General features: G+C 41.5%; 1 protein-coding gene across 1 annotated transcript in view; it reads right to left on the bottom strand.

Annotated features, from left to right (window-relative positions):
* Positions 1–20,304, bottom strand: part of LOC105540499 (chromosome unknown open reading frame, human C1orf101) — a 151,551-nt gene that overhangs the window by 30,295 nt on the left and 100,952 nt on the right. Inside the window, exons 10-14 of the mRNA XM_011981173.1 lie at positions 18,149–18,199; positions 16,435–16,468; positions 16,285–16,364; positions 4,150–4,249; positions 1,162–1,248 (exon numbers count right to left, since the gene is read on the bottom strand). Coding sequence (XP_011836563.1) covers positions 1,162–1,248; positions 4,150–4,249; positions 16,285–16,364; positions 16,435–16,468; positions 18,149–18,199 — 352 coding nt within the window. The remainder of the gene's footprint in view (positions 1–1,161; positions 1,249–4,149; positions 4,250–16,284; positions 16,365–16,434; positions 16,469–18,148; positions 18,200–20,304) is intronic.

Here is a 20,304-nt window from a genome sequence, read left to right as displayed (position 1 = left end):
GCTGGAACTACAAGCAGGCACTACCGTGCCCAGCTATTTTTTTTTTTTTTTAATTTTTGTAGAGATGGGGTCTTACCATGTTGCCCAGACTGGTCTTGAACTCCTGGGCTCAAGTGATCCACCCGCCTTGGCCTCCGAAAGTGTTAGGATTACAGGTGTGAGCCACCGTGCCTGGCCCCCTTATGATTTCTAAATAGTAGAAAAGTACTCTTTATAATAGGCATATGATCTAGAATGAATTAATTTGGTCCACAAATATTTAATGAGCACCTACAATGCATCAGATGCAGTGAACAAAACAAAATTCCCCTCATGTAGCTTACATTCTAGTAAGGGAGCTAGAAAATAAACAAGATTTTGAAAGTAGGCTATGTAACGTGTCATAGTTATAAACGCTAATGAGATTAAATAAAATAGGGGAGGGAGGCTGGGCGTGGTGACTCAAGCCTGTAATCCCAGCACTTTGGGAGGCTGAGGCAGGTGGATCACTTGAGGTCAGGAGTTGAAACCAGCCTGGCCAACATGGTGAAACCCCGTCTCTATTAAAAACACAAAAATTAGCCGGGGATGGTGGCACACGCCTGTAGTTCCAGCTGCTTAGGAGGCTGAGGCAGGAGAATTGCTTGAAACCAGGAGGCAGAGCTTGCAGTGAGCTGAGATTGTGCCACTGCACTCCAGCGTAGCAGCATAGGCAACAGAGAGAGACTCCGTCTCAAAAAAAAAAAAAAAAAAAAAAAAGGAAAGAAAATAGAGAGGGACAAATATGGGCTATCATGAAACTGAAGGTTAAGTTTTTCCGTATGGTGGCCAGGGAAGTCCTCATCAATGACCTGACTTTTCAGTAAAGACTGAGGAAGTAAGGGAGCTAGGTAGTCTTTAAAAAGACTCACTCTTGATGCTTTCACATGTTTAACAGATATTTAATAATCTGCAAACACATATTTACAGCAGTGAAAATTAAAATAGCGACACAGAACCAACAAAAGATCAAACAGAAATTAAGATGAAGCATTTTAAATATACCATAATACAATATAAAAATAGGATTTGGTTTACCCAAACAAATTTAAATCCAAAATGTTTCCATCAAGTTTTTGTTAAGAGCAAAATGCCAGATGAGTTATTCCAAATAAACAATTTGCAAGGCAATGTGTCTCTTACCTCAGGGCCCCAGACTTCTTCTAGGGGGAGGTGCTTGTTAAGTTCAATCATTGACTTCCATGTCTGTGCTTCATGTAAACAACCACTCTGTCAAAAGATTGCACATATATGTGGGTAGGTAGAAGTTTCCATATCAACTTATTCCTAAGTATTTAATGTTTCGTTGCTATTGAAAATTTTGTCTTTTTAAAACTTTTATTATGTAAACGTTGGCTGGTAAACAGGAATAATTGACAAGTGATTTTTTGTAAATCGATCTTGTGTTGAGAGAATTTTGTTTTGAGATAGTCTCACTCTGTTGCACAGGCTGCAGTGCAGAGGTCAGAGCTCACTGCAGCCTCGAGCTCCTGGGCTCAAGTGATCCTCCTGCCTCAGCCTCTTGAGTACCTAGGACTACAGGTGTGTGCCAGCATGCCTGGCTAACTTTTAGTTTTTTAATTTTTGTAGAGATGGAGCTTCGCTATGTTGCCATGGCTGGCCTCGAACTCCTGGCCTCAAGCCATCTTCCTGCCTCAGCCTCCTAAAGTGTTGGGATTACAGGCATGTGCTTGGCTGGGAGAATTTCTAAACTCACTTATTAATTCTAATTGTTTCACATGAACAGTTGTGTCATCCGTGAATATGACAGTTTTATGTTTTTCTTTCCCATTCTTATATCTTTTATTTGTTTTTATTATTTTTTTCTTATTACAAAGATCTTCAGGAATAGTGTTGCATAGAAGTGGTGATAACACCAGAGGTCAGGAGTTTGAGACCAGCCTGGCCAACACAGTCAAACCCTATCTCTACTAAAAATATAATAATTAGCTGGGTGTGGTGGCGTGTGCCTGTAACCCCGGCTACTCGGGAGGCTGAGGCAGGAGAATCGCTTGAACCTGGGAGGCAGAGGTTGCAGTGAGCCAAGATTACGCCACTGCACTCCAGCCTGGGTGACTCTGTCTCTAACAAAAAAAAAAAAAAAAAGTGGTGACAACGGCCATCCTTGTTTTGTTCCTAATTTCCAAGTGACAGTTTTCAAATTTTTACCATTAAATATAATGTTTGCTAAAATTTTTTATATCTATATTTCAATAGGTGAAGGATGTTTCTATCTATTCATAATTTTCTAAGATTTATTTATTTATTTATTTGTTTAGAGACGGAATCTTGCTGTGTTGCCCAGGTTGGAGTGCAGTGGTATGATCTCAGCTGATAGCAACCTCCATTTCCTGGGTTCAAATGATTCTCCTGCCTCGGCCTCCTGAGTAGCTGGGATTACAGGCGCATGCTACCACACTCGGCTAATTTTTGTATTTTTAGTAGAGACAGGGTTTCACCATGTTGGCCAGGCTGGTCTTGGAGTTGACCTCAAGTGACTGCCTACCTCAGCCTCCCAAAGTGCTGTAATTTTTTTCTGAAAGTGATCAGCTCCAAGATAGGAATTGAGCAACTCAGATACAGGCATGGATAAAGCAGAGAGATGGGTGTTTCAAGTTGCCGTAACAGCAAGCAGAAATAATACTGGGAAAAATGAGATAGAGATAGAGATACAGAGAAATCGATACTGGCAAGATGGTGCTGGAGAATTGAACTATGGAGCTCATGCTGGATAGGAAGGGAAGGGAGGAAACGAGAGAGAGAGAGAAGGAGAAAGTAGAGGGTTCAATACAGCAGATGGCCAGGTTGCGTGAGACAAAGTAGGAGACTGGAGTAGTGTGAATAACAATGAGAGAGCTAAAGGATTGGGGGTTGAGGTCAGAGAGTAAACTGTTTGAACTGAAATGCATTTTTTTTTTTTTTGAGGCAGGATCTTGCCCTGTCACCCAGGATGGAATGCAGTGGCATGATCACAGCTGACTGCAGCCTTGACCTCCTGGGTTCAAGCGATCCTCCCATCTCAACCTCCTGAGTAGCTGGGACTATAGGTGTGCACCACCACACCAGGCTAATTCAAAATTTGTGTGTGTGTGGAGAAGGGGTTCCACTATGTTGCCCAGGCTGGTCTCAAACTCCTAGGCTCAAGCGATCGTCCCGCTTCAACCTCCCAAAGTGCTGGGATTATAGGTGTGAGCCACCATGCCCCGTCCTTAAATGTAGTTTTAATGGGGGCTGCTATAGTTGCAGTGCGCTGAGATTGCACCACTGCACTCCAGCCTGGGCAACAGAGCGAGACTCTTAAAAAAACAAAAACAAAAACGAAAAACAAAAGAACGAATTTTTGCAATACTCTGGGGAGTGGCAGGTGGAACTCAGTTCTCTTGGCTGCCATCTAGGTGGGTTATACTTCTGGATGATTAAGGTGTCTGGTAGATAAGAACATTACTTTGGAAAGAGCCATCCCTGGTTTTTTTTTTTCCAAGTGCAATCTATGGGGAATATTAGAAATCAGTGCTGGTAACTTCTAGGGAGGCCCCATCATGTCAGGAGGTCCTCAGGGCAGAAAGGCCCACACAGGGAGGGGAAACGTGTTGACTGGGAGTGGTGAGAACACTGTGCTGTGGCCTACAAAGTGAAAGGGCAGAATAAGGGAGATTCGCCAAGGAAGCCCAGAGCAACCCGTCATGGAGGGTGGAAGGAAATCAGCAGAGCGTAGGGACATTGAAGTCAAAGTCAGCGGGGTCAAATGATGCTGAGAAGCCGAGTGAGACGAAGCCCAGAGTGTCCATTTGACTTAGTGCAAAAGTGATAAATGTCCTAAAGCCAAAGGCAGACCCATAAATACTCAAACACTGAATACAGTTTGGAGAGAAAAGAAGACTCAGAGTTGCATCATCCTACTATAAATGTTATTTTATTTTTTCTGACCCCTTTATGTCTGTCTTATGTGACAACAACTTCTTTTTTTCATAAATGAATTTGAGTAGCCATGTAATTTAATCTAGAGGTGATTTTTTTCCTACCCACTGCTGCCTTATTCTATTTGCCTTAGATTGCTAATTTATAAATTTAAAACAGAAAGACATTGTCTAGTTGCATGCTAAATTCTGGTTAAATCCAAAGATGCCATACCTGTGCCATAGTATTATTAAAGCTATAGTCATCCCTGCCATGTATTTCCCACACTATGAAATTTGCTCCAACGTCTTTAACGTAGCCATTATCATCAAATCTGAAAGAAACAACAAACAGAAAGATACTAGTTTAATATAAAATAGAGGGGTTAAGAGTTCCAACTTCTGAGTCAGAAGTGCTGAGGTTTAAATCCTGTCTTTATCACTTCATAAAGGGATAAAGTAACTCTGGGGGAGTTAAACTCTTGAAGTCTTGATTTTGTTTTTTCTGTAAAATAATAACAGTACCTATTGTTTAGGTGTCTTTTGACAGCTGGATGAAATAAACAGATGTTCTTTCATTCACCTCTCAAAATAAAACCTGATAGTAACGAAGCAGAAATGTTTTACTTTTTGACCATTTGGAACTCGAAGTTCTCTTCACTGGACAGGGTCCATCTGTTGATCAGGTGAGGGCAGCTTAGGCACTGCTGTCATGGGTGTTAGCAGGGAGAAGGATGGCGGGATGTGATGGATGGAGAAAGGGCAGAGCAGGATGCCCTGGTGTCCTTTAGCTCATATATTCATTGGCCGCCTATTATCTACTAGACGTACTAGAGAATGAAACCACAGAATTATTGTGATGAGAACGGAGATGCTGCAGATCCCCGTAGGAGGAACCAGCTGGACGGTGTGGCTGAGTCTGGAAGGATCAGGGGTGTCGGTAAGTCGAGGTGGGACTGAGAAGCAGACGTAGCCTGTACGCTCCCTGGATCTATAGTCACGCCTAGCCCATGCTCAGAGAATGGACGACAACTTCTACCAGCAGCAGACACCAGCAAGGGGACTCAAAGATGGACTGGCTACCCCTGCTTTGATGCTGGGGCTGGAGACACAGGCCCCATTGGGCTTATTTACCTCAAACTCAGTGAGTGTTCAAAAGAGCTGTAGTGCTTCATATTAATATTTTTCTCCCTGCTACCATGTGAACACAGAGGCTTGAGCTCAGAGGTAAAAGTTCAGTTCTTGATAAAGTCGTGCCTTTGCACACCAGAACTTGTGACCGTAAGAATGGTTGCACGTTTTCCTTCTCCATCAGTTACTCCCATATTTCTGAATGAAATTGTGCCCCCTGCCTGTTAGGTAGAATTTCATTTAGGACCTTAGCGTCAGGCACTTGTTTCGAGGCTGCTGGCTCTGGGACTGTCGCCCCACCTTCTCCATCTGATAGAACTTCTTGCTGCACTCACTTCTCTGTGTCTATCATCCAAAATAACAGGTCCTTGACAGTGTCTCCTGACGCACTGCCCCATCTCGGCTTCACCTCGCAGTTGTATCTGGCTTTCTAGGTCTGCTAAACTTGCCACCACCCAACCCTTGTTATTAAAAGCATTTATAGTCCCATTCTCACAAACTGGGGACAAAAATTTTAAATGTCAAAAAGTGGTACCTGAGAATAGGTACCTTTCCATCCTATTTAGTTTTGAGAAGTCATAGAGAGATGAACTCAGAAGGTTAGTTCTCAAACAGCATGACTAGCTAGGGATTGGAGTATTGGTATTTGGCGTCTTTTCTGATAGGGAAGAAGGCCACAGAAAATTCGAAAACTCTACTGAGAGCTCTGGAACCCTTTTGCAACAGACGAATACACACATGTGTAGGCATACGCGTAGCTTTGTATAGTTTCAGAGATGTGGGTCAGGCTTTAGCTAAGCTCTAATTCTAGGAGCTTTGGAAAAAACAGAATGTTTGATTGCATTTTCCAAAAGTCATCAGACTATTATTACTATTTATAGGTAATTTACAGATGGGGTCTTGCTGTGTTGCAGAGGCTGGAGTGAGTGGCACAATCATAGCTCACTATAACCTCTAACTCTTGGGCTCAAAGGATCCTCCTAACTTTAGGACTACAGGTATGTGCCACCACACCCAGTACATTTTAAGATTTTTTGTAGAGATGGGGAGTCTCACGATGTTGTCCAGACTCATCTTCAACCCCTGGCCTCAAACCATCCTCCCGCCTCTGCTTCCCAAAGCACTGGGATTACAGGTGTGAGCCACCACGCCTGGCCAGATTCTTAAATTATTAAGAACTAGCTGCAAGCCATAAGTTTTATTTGAAAAAAAAAAAAAAAAATCCTAATTGAACTGAGCTGGCATCTTTCGCAAGAGCAATACGCTACAGTGCCATCTAGTGGCAATAAGTGTAAATTACATGACCCATAATTTCTGGATTTGTAAAGATCTTTCATAATGATGTTTAATTTATATCATTGAAAATACCTGAAAAAATACTTGTCTATGTAAGCATGGCTTATTTTCATGAATGTTCTTTAATGTAGGGTATGATACTAATTAAGCCTCAGAAATGCAGAAATGTTACCAGTTGGCGACTCTTCCTTGCGATTTGTAACCTCCCCACGATGGCAGTTCCATTTTGGGAACTGGGAAAGAGACCTCTCCGTGGACCTGCAAACCTGCTAGACAAATCCCTGTGGCTATCCCATTGCACTAACCATGACTTTAATTTCCTGTATTCTGATGCCATAACTTCTGGGGCCGTGCTCTCTCTAGGGGGTCTGCGGAAGGTTAGCCAGTTCCTAGAGATAGCAAACAACTCTTCCGGGAGCCCTGCCTGTGAAAGGGGTTCTTTACTAGTAGCCCTGGGCTACTGTCCTCCTACCCTCATCACCCCAGAGGCAGACACCCCACAACCAGGGACAGTCCCTAGTCCCCAGAGCGCCACTGAAATTATTCAAAGTAGCCAATTTCAAACGTGCTTACCCTGCCTCTCCTATTCCTTCCCACAGAAACTGCAATGAGGCTCTGCCCACATTTCCCCCTCACTCCCTCTGCCTCCTGACTGACCCTGGCATTTCCACGTGTGGCCCCGTGGGGCGTGCCTTGCCCTCAGTTTCCAGGGATTTGTATGTATAATACACTTCCTTCCTGACGGTCATCTCCGCGTCTGTATATCTTACCATACCTGACTAAAGCGAATCCTCAGGACCCTTAAAACACCCACAGTATCTGTTCCTGAACTCCCTGCAGGGTAACAAAGAAATCCTGCCCCATTGTTTCCTCCAGGGTTGCTTCTGTGGCACTAAATTCTAGTTTGGGATTGGAGAGTAATAGACTCATCATCAAATGCTCGTAAGCGTGAGGCGAGCCCTGGGACTCTGAATCCAGCTGTGATGACTTCGGTTCCCAGCTGGATCACACTCCCAGGACTGGCTTCCTTCTTATGAGTGTTGGACAGTGGATCTATCGTCCTTTTATTGGTCAAACTCTGCCAAGCCTTGTACCTGAGCCATTCCCTATAACGATAAGGCATTTATTATAATCCAGAGGCCTAGACTATGGGCGAATTTCCCAGTGGCCACCCCTGCTGCTGATGCCGCTGATTCTCAAAGCTTAATTGATTCGAGTCTGCCAGAGTCTCAAAGTGAGCAGCTAAATTCACCTCTGATGAATACCTGATCGGATGCCCAGTTATCAACTATGTACACTATAATTCAGTGGAACTGGGCGCGGGCCTTACTGATCTGTCCCTCTGTCGTTGGCCTCTAGTATTCAGTTCATTATCTTAGGAGAATTGGAAGCAAAAGGTTTGATCAAGTGATTTGTAGTAGCAAAGAGACAAATAAGTTATTTCCACAAACAAATGCTGCCACAAAAATCCCAAAGAGTGCCGTTCCAGTAGACTACTCTCCCGCCTCACCCTCTCCCATCCCCCACTTGTCCTGTCATCTGCCCCTTGACCTTGTAGAGATTTCCAGCTCCCCAATACCTCTCTCCCTCCCACCCTTCCTTCCTTCCTCCCTCCCTGCTTTCTCGCTTTCTCTCTCCTTCTTCCCTTCCTCCCTTCCCTCCTTCCTTCTTCTTTCCTCCTTCCCTCTCTCCCTCCCTCCTTCCCTTCCTTCCTTCCTTCCTTCCTTCCTTCCTTCCTTCCACAGAATTTCACTCTGTTGCCCAGGCTAGAGTGCAGTGGTACAATCTTTGTGCACTGCAACCTCTGGGTTCAAGCGATTCTCCTGCTTCAGGCTCCCGAGTAGCTGGGATTACAGGCACCTACCACCAGCCCGGCTACTTTCTGTGTTTTTAGTAGAGACGGGGTTTCACCATGATGGCCAGGAAGGTTTCGAACTCCTGATCTCAAGTGATCCACCCGCCTTGGCCTCCGGAAGTGCTGGGATTACAGGCGGAGCCACCGCGCCCGGCCCTCCCTGCTTTCTCACACAGCATTTCTCTCCTACATTCTCTTCTTTCCCTACTCAGCCCATTCTCATGGCTAATCATCTGACCCCCAGTTATATTTATGCTAATTTTGCTGGTGAGAAATCTATCAGTCTAGGTGACATTCCATTATAAGTAATCTGTCTTATTTGTATGACAGTGTATGTGATTTTCCCTTTTTCTTTGATGTTTTATGGCTTCATTCTGAGGTATCTGAGACTTCATGCCAGTCCTCAACCTTATGATTTGGGCCTTAAATTCCGAAAAGTTTTCATATTTTCTTTCTTTTCATTGAATGTTGCTTCTCTTTTCAACGCATTTTCTGTAATTTCCCCTTCTGGAAAAAACTATTAAGCACATATTGAAATTTGTCATTCTGCTGAAATTGTTTCTTAGCCTCTTTCTTATTTATCTGTTTACCTATTTGTGTTGCATCCTGGTTAATTTCCACATCTCTCTTTTTTCAGTAATTCTCTCTTCACTTGTATCTAATCTGGTTTGTAATTGTGTCTAAAATTTTGAATTTAATGACTACATTTTCACGTCTAGAATTTCAAATTTTTAAAAATATGCCTTTCTTTTCATAGTCATATTATTTCATTATGGTTTCTATTTTTCCTCTTTATTCATTTTGAACACATTTTCTATATTGTTCAGATTGTTCTGTTATTTTTAAGCATTTGTTTTGTGTGCTCATTTTTCACTTATTTTATCTGCTGACTTGCCCTCATGAGGGTCCATTTCCTTAAATGTTTGTAAATTTAGATGATCAATTTTTTGATGGTGGTGACTTTTCCAGTAAGAATATTATGTCTCTGGATTTGCTTTTCCAATTACCTTTGTTTCAAGGGGTTTGCTTAGGGGTTTCAAGCCCACTTGATAATTTTTAGCTTCATTTTTCTTGTGGCACTTTCTGTGACTAAACTCTATTCCTATTAGGCATAAGTTCAGATCCACATCCATAGGAGGCCTGAGGTGGACATTTTGGTGGACATCTCCTATTCTTATAGGAGGTATGTTTTTGCCTACAAATTCATGTAGGTTACAACCTTCCTTGTGGCTGACGTGGGCATTAAGCAGAGTTTTCCAGTCAGTCAGTCTCTCTCTCTCTCTCTCTCTCTTTTTTTGGACTAGGTAGCTCTTAATATATCCTGAATTTACAAAATAGCCTGTTGGCCTCACAGGGGCTTGAAAACCCAGCTTCCAATTTCTAGTTCCATCATCCTGGGCCAATACCCCTGGATCACACAGGCAGGCTGAAGAGCGTTGCTCTGACTTTCAGTTCTCTCTTCACTTCTGCAGAGTGCACCTTCTTTCTTTCAAGTTTCGTTATGTACAAAATATTTTTGTTATGTTTTATCCAGGATGACGTGTCTATCACGGGTAGGGAGTGACTCAACTTAGCTCAGTCTGCTATATTACTATAATCAGAATGACTAATTTTTAACCTTCCTTTATCCTCAAACTGTAAACATGCTCATCTATCTTCCTCTTTAAAAAAAATCCAGGTTATATTTTGTGTTTTTCTCTATAGGTAAATTCCTGTCTCTTTTTTCTATTTTCCAGCCAAAAGCTGAAAAAGTGTAGACTACATTTTGCCTCTACTTGTAAACTTCTCGTTTATTTTGCAAATCCCCTGCAGTCTGGCTTCTGTTCTCCCCATTTCATAGAAACTACTCTCCCTTGAGGAACAGTAAGGAAGCCACTCGCTGCCTCTGAGTGAGTGAGGTGACGTTTAATCGGAGAAGGGTAACAGAGGCAGAACATCAAACAGAACCTTGCGAGTCACTGTAAGGGCTTGGGCTTGGCTTTTACTCCATTGTAAGGATTTTGAGCTTTGGAGCAATGTCCTTTGACTTTGTTTTCAAGGTTTTACTCTTGCTGCTATATGGAGGCAAGAGTGGAAAGAGAGCAACAAAAAGGCTGTTGTAATAATCCAGGTCAGTGATGATGGCTTGGGTCCGTGTAACAGCAGGCATTGACAAATAGATAGACCCAACAGGCTTTGCTAATGGATTTGATGTAGGGTATATGAGAGAGGGAGGAGTCAGGGAGATTCCAGTTTGGGCCAGATCAACAAGAAGGATGGAGTTGCTATCACTTAAAATGGGGAAGGCTACTGGAGGAGCAGGTTTTGAGGGGAAGATTAGGAGTTCGGTTTTGGACAGGTTATGTTTGATATATCTATTGATATCTAAGTGGAAAAGTGATGTGTGTATTTAACATCTCAGTGGATGTGTGAGTCTGGGGTTCAGGAACTGTATCTGATTACATTTTATAGACCACCCTGCAGTTAGATTTGAGCCATGACAATAGGTTCTGGATAATGGGATGTGGCTGGAAACCACCTCTAGTTCTGAGCCTTTAAAATATCCCATACAATCCTCCAGCCTTTTTCCCAGACATGGCGGCGAGCTAGGAGAGACCGCGTCCGGATGATGTAGTTCTACATATCAGATGATGACATGGAGAGTTAGGCACTGGGATTTTAGGGTTTATTTGTTACTGCAACATAGCCTAAGCATACTTGACAGATACAAGGGGAGATGGTCAGCCTGTAGGTGCAGTGTTGGGATATATCAATATATTGAGACATCCAGGCCCATGTGACTGGATGACGACATTCAAAGAGGAAGCTGAGATGGGGAAAAGAAAAGAAATCCCTGAGCCTTGGGGCATTCCAACACTAAGAGGTCAGGGAGAGAGAGCGCCAGGTGTCAAGCTTCTGAGCGGGAACGTTTGTAGTGCATGCAAGCGACGAAAGAGAGAATTAAATATGGGTGATATTGAAAAAAGCAAAAATATTTTTGTTTAGAAGTGTGTCCAGTGTCACACCATGGAAAAGGGAGGCAAGCACAAGACTGGGCCCAGTCTCCATGGTCTCTGTGGGTGGAAGACAGATGAGTAGCTGGATTCTCGTACACAGACACCAAGAAGAACAAAGGCATCATCTACAGAGAGGAGACATGGAAGGAGCAATTGGAGAATCCCAAGAAGTACATCCCTGGAACAAAAATGATCTCCACTGGTGTTAAAAAGAAGGCAGAAAGACTTGGTCACTGCCTTATTTACTCACAAACCAGAATTGTCTCATTATTTTATGTGCACTGTAGTGTAATTGATCTCATACACCAGAATTCAGGTCATGTATAACTGGCAGAATATGTTTGTTGGACAGCCCTGATAAGTAAGACTGGCTTCTGGTTGAATGAATATGATCAGTTGTTTTGAATTTTGACAGTGATTCGCACTCAGTAAATGCTATCCCTTTTCTCCTTCTAAAGATATGATTGGACTTGATGAATAATGCTCAACTTTTCACAAAGGCGAGAATGCCATCCCCAAACCTATTGGAGACTGGCTTTTAATTTAGATGTGTATAACTAGTTATTTGAATATATTTTAATACTGGAAAAATCCTTGCCCTGTCTCAGAACCAAGCAAGACTCACCTGTTTTTTTTTTTTTTTTTTTAAATTTGTGTTCATTTGCCTGTGAAAGGCAAGGGCTGAAGGGTCGCAATGTTTATGTTTTTGGTCTTAACTCTGCCAGTCTAATTAGAATTTCCTGTATCTAAAATGCTGCCTTTTACTTATTGAAGGGCATTTTAACGGCTTATGTGTCATATCAAATAAAAACACTTCTCACACTTACAGATGACACTTGCCATCTTTTAAAAGTCAGTGTGATAAGAAATAGTAGCAAGTTACACTTTACTCTCAGACTCTTTACTAAGTCAGCCTTTTAACTTAGGATTGTCATTAAACAGCCATTCAAAAACTTAAAACTGTAGAATTCCTGTGTATGTGTGATTGGCAATGGCGCTTTGACAACTTATTAGAAGGATTAAAGTAGAGGAGTTATATACAAAATTATAAATTATAGGTGATCACAAGACTTAAGAAAATTAAAAACAAAATCTCAGATCATGAAAAAAAAAAAAGACATCAGGGAGGAACTAAGTAATTAAGGGGGTGCTACCAGCAAGGAAGCAGGAAAACAGGAGAATGAGCTATCCTGGAAACCAGATGAAGAAAATATTTCAAGTAGGAGTAAATGATTAACCATGTCAATTCTTGTTAATGAGATCAAGGAAGGTGGGACCTGAGCATTGACCATCGGTTTAGCTGAATGGAGGTCATGGATCATGTTGGCTGGCGGTGCCAATAGAGTGGTGAGCACAAAGGCCAGACTGAGGGCGATTTGGGAGAGAATGGGAGAAGAGTTGGTGACAGTGACCATAGAAGCTGAAGGGCTAGCAGAGTCAAGACAGGGTTTTTTGGTTTGTTTTTTTGTGATCGTGTTTGTTGATTTTGTTTTGCTTTGTTTTTTGGTGGGAGAAAGACCTGTATATTTCTAGGATGAGTCAGTAGAGAGGGAAAAGTTGATGATGGAGGAGAAGAAGGAGAATTTCAGGAGCAATGTTCTTGATTAGGAAAACCGGTGGGGATCTAGCTTACAAATGGAGGGACAGGCCTTAGACAGATACACAGACAGTTCATCCATAGTGACAGGAAGGCAGACAGAGTTCCTGGTACAGTTGCTTGAGGATGGACAGATATGGTGGAGTTTGTGGAGGATCCCTTCTAACTGGTGTCACCTTTGAGTCATTCATGTTCCGCATTCTGTTTCCCTTACCACTCACATCTATCAATTATCAAGCCTTGCCTATTATAATCACTCATTTTATTTCTTTCTTTTTTTTTTAAATTTTACTTTAGGTTCTGGGGTACATGTGCAGAACGTGCAGGTTTGTTACATAGGTACACATGTGCCGTGGTGGTTTGCTGCACCCATCAACCCATCATCTAGGTTTTAAGCCCTGCATGCATTAGGTATTCGTCCTGATGCTCTCCCTACCCTTGCCCCCACCCCCCGACAGGCGCTGGTGTGTCTAATCACTAATTTTCTTATATACAGGATTCTTCTTCTTTGTCCTTGTTGCTATTTCAGTCATCTGTTTTTCTCCTCCTAGTGATGCAGGTGAACCCCAAACTTGGGGCTCAGCTTGGAAGGTTTTTGGCTTCACTCATGAAAGAATTCAAGATTGAGCTGATGGTGAAAGAAAGAAGTTTATTAGAGAGAAGTGTACAGCAGAATGGCTGCTCTGTAGACGGAGCAGGGCTATCCCATAGGCAGAGTAGCACTCATTCATGGATAGCTGGCTAGCTATACTTATACCTATTCCTAAATATATGCTAAATGAGGGGAGGGCTATTCAAGAATTTTCTAGAAGGTGGGCAGGGACTTTCTGGAACCATATAAGAAAACTTCTGAGTTATTGCCATGGCATTTGTACTGTCATGGTGCTGGTGGGAACGTCTTATGCAAATGCATCATAACTCTAAGTGCTAGCTGGTTTTGGCCAGTTTCTTGGTTACATCCTGTTTTGATCGGCAGGGTTGTGAGAACAAGTCCCGCTGATCTCCTACCTCACCAGGACTACCAATACAGTGACTAGCGGGTCTCCCTACTCAGATTTGTTTCTCTGAAATTCATCTTCTACGCCTCTCCCAGGAAGAACTAGCTAAAGCAAATATTTGATCATGCCATTCCACCGTAAGACTTGATAGAAGGCCTTCCATGGTCTGGAATCCACCTAGCTAGCTTCCCGGCCTCTTCTCCTGAGACTTCGTGACTAATTTTTGCCTCAACAACATCACGCTGTTTGAACTACACATTTTCTTCCTCCAACTATCTGTTTTACTTGAAAGACTGACCCAGCAGAATTCAACATTACTCTCCTCACTTCTCTCCTTCCCTCTTCTGCCTCCAGCAAAATATTCATTATCCTTAAGACTCAGTGACTCAGCTCAAATGCAAGTCTTCTGGAACATTTCTCAGAGCCCCGCTCTCTTTACAGCTGGGTTGGAATCTTTTGCGTTTCAATCCTAACCACCCACACTGTTCCATTCTATCATTACACTCAGCGTATCTGTGCATATGTTTCTCTGCTCTATCAGACTCTTCTGCTTTTCAGGGTGGAAATCCTGTCACTTACCTTTCCATTTCCAGGGCCTAGCACAGTTCTTGGTGCAAAGTAGGTGTTTAGCAATGATGAACGGAAGTGTGCACTTCTCTGAGAGAGAAGATTAAGATTTTTTAACCTTGGGGGGTTAAGCATTACATAAACGAACAAACACAAAAACACAAACATACTAGGCCTCTGGTAGGGAAAGCAGTGCTTTGGGTGCCCAGGAAAAGCAGTGGCATGATTAGGTGTCTAGAAGAAGATCAAAACTAAGAAAGCAAGCAGATTAGCCAGAGAGCACGGAGAGCATGGAGAGCTCTGACAGATGGACTGCTGGAGTATGATTTAAGATGCAAAGGGCACATGGTAGCATCTTAGAAGTGCCACGGGCAAGGGGTAGGGGCCAGACCATGCTAGCAGAGGCCTGCAGGATCCCAGTGGGAAAAGTTCTGGTAACAAAACTAAGTTGGAGCGTCTTATTGATTACTTCTGTACCTACCCATCCTGAGAGATCTCAGAAGCTGTCTGCAGCCTAAGAGGTCCCCAAAAGCTGAAAGCCTTGACCAAGAACATTTTATTGGTGTTGTAGACATAGGAATTTTACTGCCAGCAATCTATCCTAACAGCATATCTGGACTAGTGACCCAACATGTACATGAATGGATATTCACTATTATTTATTTACAATAGCAAAAAATTTAGAAATGTGAGTCGTTTACCTCATATTTTTCTATATTTTAAATTTTGTAACAAGCTGTATAACTTCCATAATAATAAACCAAAAATATAAGAATAAAGTCAGAGAGGAAAGCAAACAAATACTAAATCACTTGGAAAAGTCTTCCTAATAGCATTTCATTCATATTTTTATTATGAAATATTATTTGTTTTTGTTTTTCGAGCCAAGGTCTCACTCTGTTGCCTAGGCTGGAGTGCAGTAGTGCGGTCTTGGCTCACTGCATCCTCTGCCTGCTGGGCTCAAGGGATCTTCCCCTCTCAGCTTCCTGAGTAGCTGGGACCACAGGCACACACCACCACGCCTGGCTAATTATTTTAATTTTTGTAACAACAGGGTCTTGCTATGTTGCCTATGCTGATCTCGATCTCCTGGGCTCAGGCCATCCCCCTGCTTCAGCCTCCTAAAGCACTGGGATTACAGGTGTGAGCCACTGTGCCTGGCTGAAATATTGTTTATAAGAATTGAGTTATGGATGGTTGGCGCAGTGGCTCACACCTGCAATCCCAGCACTTTGGGAGGGCGAGGCGGGTGGATCACGAGGTCAGGAGATCAAGACCATCCTGGCTAACACGGTGAAACCCCGTCTCTACTAAAAATACTAAAAATTAGCCAGGCGTGGTGGTGGGCGCCTGTAGTACCAGCTACTTGGGAGGCTGAGGCAGGAGACTGGCGTGAACCCAAGAGGTGGAGCTTGCAGTGAGCCGAGATCACACCACTGCACTCCAGCCTGGGCAACAGAGCGAGACTCCATCTCAAAAAAAAAAAATTGAGTTAGGGATAATACTTTTGAAATGACCTCAATGTACTTGTTGGCAATCTAGTTTCTTTTCTTATAAGTTTTCACTTATTATTGGCTTGTGGAAAGAGAAGTTATATCACCTGGGGAAGGTAGTTCCTACCAAACAGGTAGGGGTGCTGGTAGGAGCCTGGGGAGAGATTCAGAGGGGGTAAAGCAAGGGCTTCCCTGAGTCGACAGGCTCTCAGCTCTCTTACCCATTGGAATTTCAGCTGCCAAACGGTAACGTCCCTCAACCCGCAGGGACCATCACAGCCCAGCTTTGTATAACTTGTACTGAAAACTAAGTCTCGCATATATTGAGTAGAGTCAGAAATACGTGTTGTTAGATGCATGATCGATTAGTCTTGTTTTCATACTCTTAGTTTGAAACTGTCAATATAAGTTAAAAATGTTGATGAGAATATACTTACAATTGAATCACAGGTTGAAACTTTTCTGTGAAGTCAAGCCTCAGAGGGCAGCCATATTTTTTCCAAATATACCTTACTTTCTAGAAAAGGAAAAATACTTGAGTGATTTTATATATTTGGTCCATTGACAAAATTTTATAGTTTTCTTACCAAGTTTTTAGATGGTTGATGCCTCAGATATGACCTGTAAAACAGACATTTCTCATTATTTATTTCTCGTTCCTCTTTTCAGACTTAAAATCTAAACCCGTGACTTTGTTTAGGTAAGGAGGTATCACAAAGGTCAAACAGATAAATATAATTATGAAACACTGAGCACTCACTATGTTTCAGGCACTTTCTACACATATTTACATACATATTAACACGCTCTTACAACAGCTAAGGTGTGAATTACTGTCCTCTCTTTGTAGATCTGGTACGATTCTCAGAAACTGTGTGAAACTCATTCAAGGCTACAGACCTTGCTTTACTACTGAGCAGGATGTGTGATGATAAAGCCCATGTTCGTTGGGCTGTTCCAATGCAGTTCTCTCCAGAATATTAACAGACGAAAGAATAGGATACTTCAGAATCAGTAACAATAGATGTGTATTTTAAAACTTCAGATATTTCCTAATTTAGATTTCTCATTAGAGTGGAATGCTTCATGTTCATGAACTCAAGGACTTATTCCTTCAAAATCACCTCCCCCACATTCCCTGTCTTCTCAGTCCTCATACTTGAATCACTGTTACCAGCCACATGTTCTATATATGTTACCACGTGGCAGGAAACAGACTCGGGAAACTCCCATCACAGTGACACAGTCTATTTCATATTCTTGCCTTTCAGGCGCAGCTGCCACCTAGACACTAAAAGGTGGTGTCCTCATCAACTATTAAACATTTTCTTCTCATCCTTGTATTTTACCAACGGCTTTCACTAAGCATTGCAACCTGGAGCATCTCGGCTGGGCCACTCTCCACCCTACCTTAATGAATGAAATCACTTAAAGAATATGCCTACTGGCTAAACATTCTTTCATTTACTTTAATTAATAAATTATTATTTTAAATAATACATTTCTAATTAGAATTAGAAAATTTCACAACTTTTCAAAGATGCTTGTAAATATTTCAGACGCTGTGGACTTCTATATTTTGACAGTCTAATAAATATTTAACATTTTAAAAATGAAGATCTTTATCTGCCAAAGGTAAATGTCAAATTTTGTTTAGTTATATGTTTAATACAGCACATTATTAAAAATAAATATGCATACAATTAAATATAAAATCTAGAAAAAAGTTCAGTTAGTAGAATATTTGATGTCAGGACTTTCCGGGTAAATATATTACTTCTAACTAGCTGAACTACAGTCATGTAGAATTTGAGCCACCATGCCCGGCTAGCGTTTTGTATTTTTAGTAGAGATGGGGTTTCACCATGTTGGCCAGACTGGTCTTGAACTCTTGACCTCAGGTGATCCATCTGCCTCGAGTTCCCAAAGTGCTGAGATTACAGGTGTGAGCCACTGCACCCGGCTTCAGTCATGTAGAATTTGAGAATAAGTATGTAGGCAAAAAAAATTCTTGTATGTCTTCCTTAAATTACAGGGAGCAATATGAGATTTGAGGCTACATATATGTAAATGAGGTTTGCTTTGTTTATCCAATTAAATTGAAGGGGGGACTGACTCTCTTGTATGTTTCAGGAGAGTTAATTATACCGTCTACACATTTTGCTTAATGCTAAAACTGACTGCACAGTGTCAAGCCAAACACATGGATGTTAATAATAATCCACTGAATAAGTACTGATTGTAAAGTATTGGTACTACGTTAATATAAAACTCAGTGCTTATGTTAAAAAAATTTCTTACTTTTCAATCACGTATGAAAAATCATGGTGATGACATCCTTTTTTACTAAATCTACAAAAAACAAAACATAATGAAGTTGTAATATCATTTCTTAAATATTTGCACACATTTAATCATTTAACTCATTGATTCTCAAACTGGAGAATGTCACAGAATCATCATTTACTGAATTAGAATCTCTGGTTAGTGTGTGGCCTTAGCATTTCTGTTTTTAAAACATCAGTTTCATAAATGTTTCAGGAGATACCAGAATTTGAAATCTACTGATTTATCTCTTGTATTTGATATGTGCTTATTAAAAACTTATAGCAAATGCAGGGCTTGGGGAGAGGTTGCTGAAAAGATGGACAATTTCAATTAGATAAGAGGATAAGTTCCAAGAGATCTATTGTACAACATGGTGACTTTAGTTCATGATATATTGTATTCTTGAAAAATGCAAAGAGAGTAGATGTGAAGTGTTCCCTCACCACCAAAATGATAACTATGTGAGGTAATACATATGTTAACTAGCTAGATTCAGTCACGCCACAATGTATTTTAAAACATCATGTGGTACCTGCTAAATACATATAATTTTATCTGTCAATTCAGAACAAAAACCCCAAACTCCCCAACACAGAGAGAAACAAGAGTTGGCAAGGAAGCAGAGAAATTGGGACCCATATATATTGCTGGTGATAATGTAAAACAGTGCAGCTGCTATGGAAAACAGCTTGGAGGTTCCTTAACAAGTTGAACATAGGATTACCATACAACCTAGCAATTCCACTCCCAGGTACATACCCACGATAATTCAAAACGGGTGTTCAAACAAACACTTGTACACAAATATTCATAGCTGCACTATTCACAAAAGCCAGAAGGTAGAAACATCCCAAATATCCATGAACTGCTGGATGGATAAACAAAATGTGGTATATCCATTCAATGGAATATTACTCAGCCATAAAAGGGAAGGAAGGACTAATACATGCCTGTTGAACCTCAAAAACACACTAAGTAAATGTAGCTGGACACAAAAGGTCGTATATTGTAGGATTCCATTTATATGAAATATTCAGAGCAGCAAATCCCTAGAGATTATGGTTTTGAGACAGCAGATTATGGTTGCCAGGGGCTGGGGGAAATGGAGAATGGTAAGTGACTGATAACTGGTTAAGAGTTTCCTTTTGGGGTGACAAAAATATTGTAGAACTAGATAGTGGTGCTAGCTGTTCAACATGGTGAAGGTACTTAATTCCACTGAATTGTATACTTTAGAATGGTAAATTTATATTATGTGAATTTCATCACACTTTTTAAAAAACTGCCATGGTAAAACACACACATGCACACACAAATAAAAATAAAAACTCATGGAAAATCTATCAAAATGAAAACAAATTTCTTTGGACTGTTTTATTAGACGTAAACTTTTTTTAAACACAAGATTTGTAGTTGCTACTATTGTGCAGGTAAGGAGTTATTTTACGGATTAACATAATTTCGAGTTAGGGTTCGTAAGACAGAAGGCTATAATGGTCGTTGTAATTATAGGATTTTTTAGTTGGGTAAATTATTCATCTGACCATTTTAGCTGGCTGCTTCCAGTGGAACTTAGAAAGAACTCTCGTCACCACCATTTTTAGATAGATATTGGAAGTCTAGACTATCCTTCACCCTGAACCCAAATTGGACCCCAAGAGTTGACAACTCTCCTTCAGTGACAAGTCTCCTGGCTCTCCAGAAGTACTTTGGACCCCATGCTATTCCAGGTCTCCCGTGGTGACTGTAAAAACCATAGGCCCACTGCAACCTGAGCCCAGGATATTAGAGCTTTTAGGGTTCCAGGGAAGTGGGTCATTGACTAAGAGGCCCAGAGTAAGGTCCTAAAATCTGTGTTTTCAAAACATGTTCTCCAAGTGATTTTGATGAGTAACTGAGCTTGATAATTATTATTTGGACCCTTCTAGAAACAGACTGCTTCAAGCTGCTTCCCATCTGACTTTAGAAGGAAATCGGGCCTGAGAAGGAATTCTGAATGCAGTGGTACTGGGAATTGATTTTGGTAACATGTTTACACCAGTATTCTCAAACGTTAGTGCCCCTTGTAATCTCCTGGAAATTTTGTTAAAATGCAGATTTTGATTCAGCAGGTGTGGGATGAGACCTGA

Source organism: Mandrillus leucophaeus, unplaced genomic scaffold, assembly GCF_000951045.1.
Source record: "Mandrillus leucophaeus isolate KB7577 unplaced genomic scaffold, Mleu.le_1.0 Scaffold220, whole genome shotgun sequence".
NCBI classification, from domain to species: Eukaryota; Metazoa; Chordata; class Mammalia; order Primates; family Cercopithecidae; genus Mandrillus; species Mandrillus leucophaeus.
This window is presented reverse-complemented; position numbering and strand designations above follow the sequence as displayed.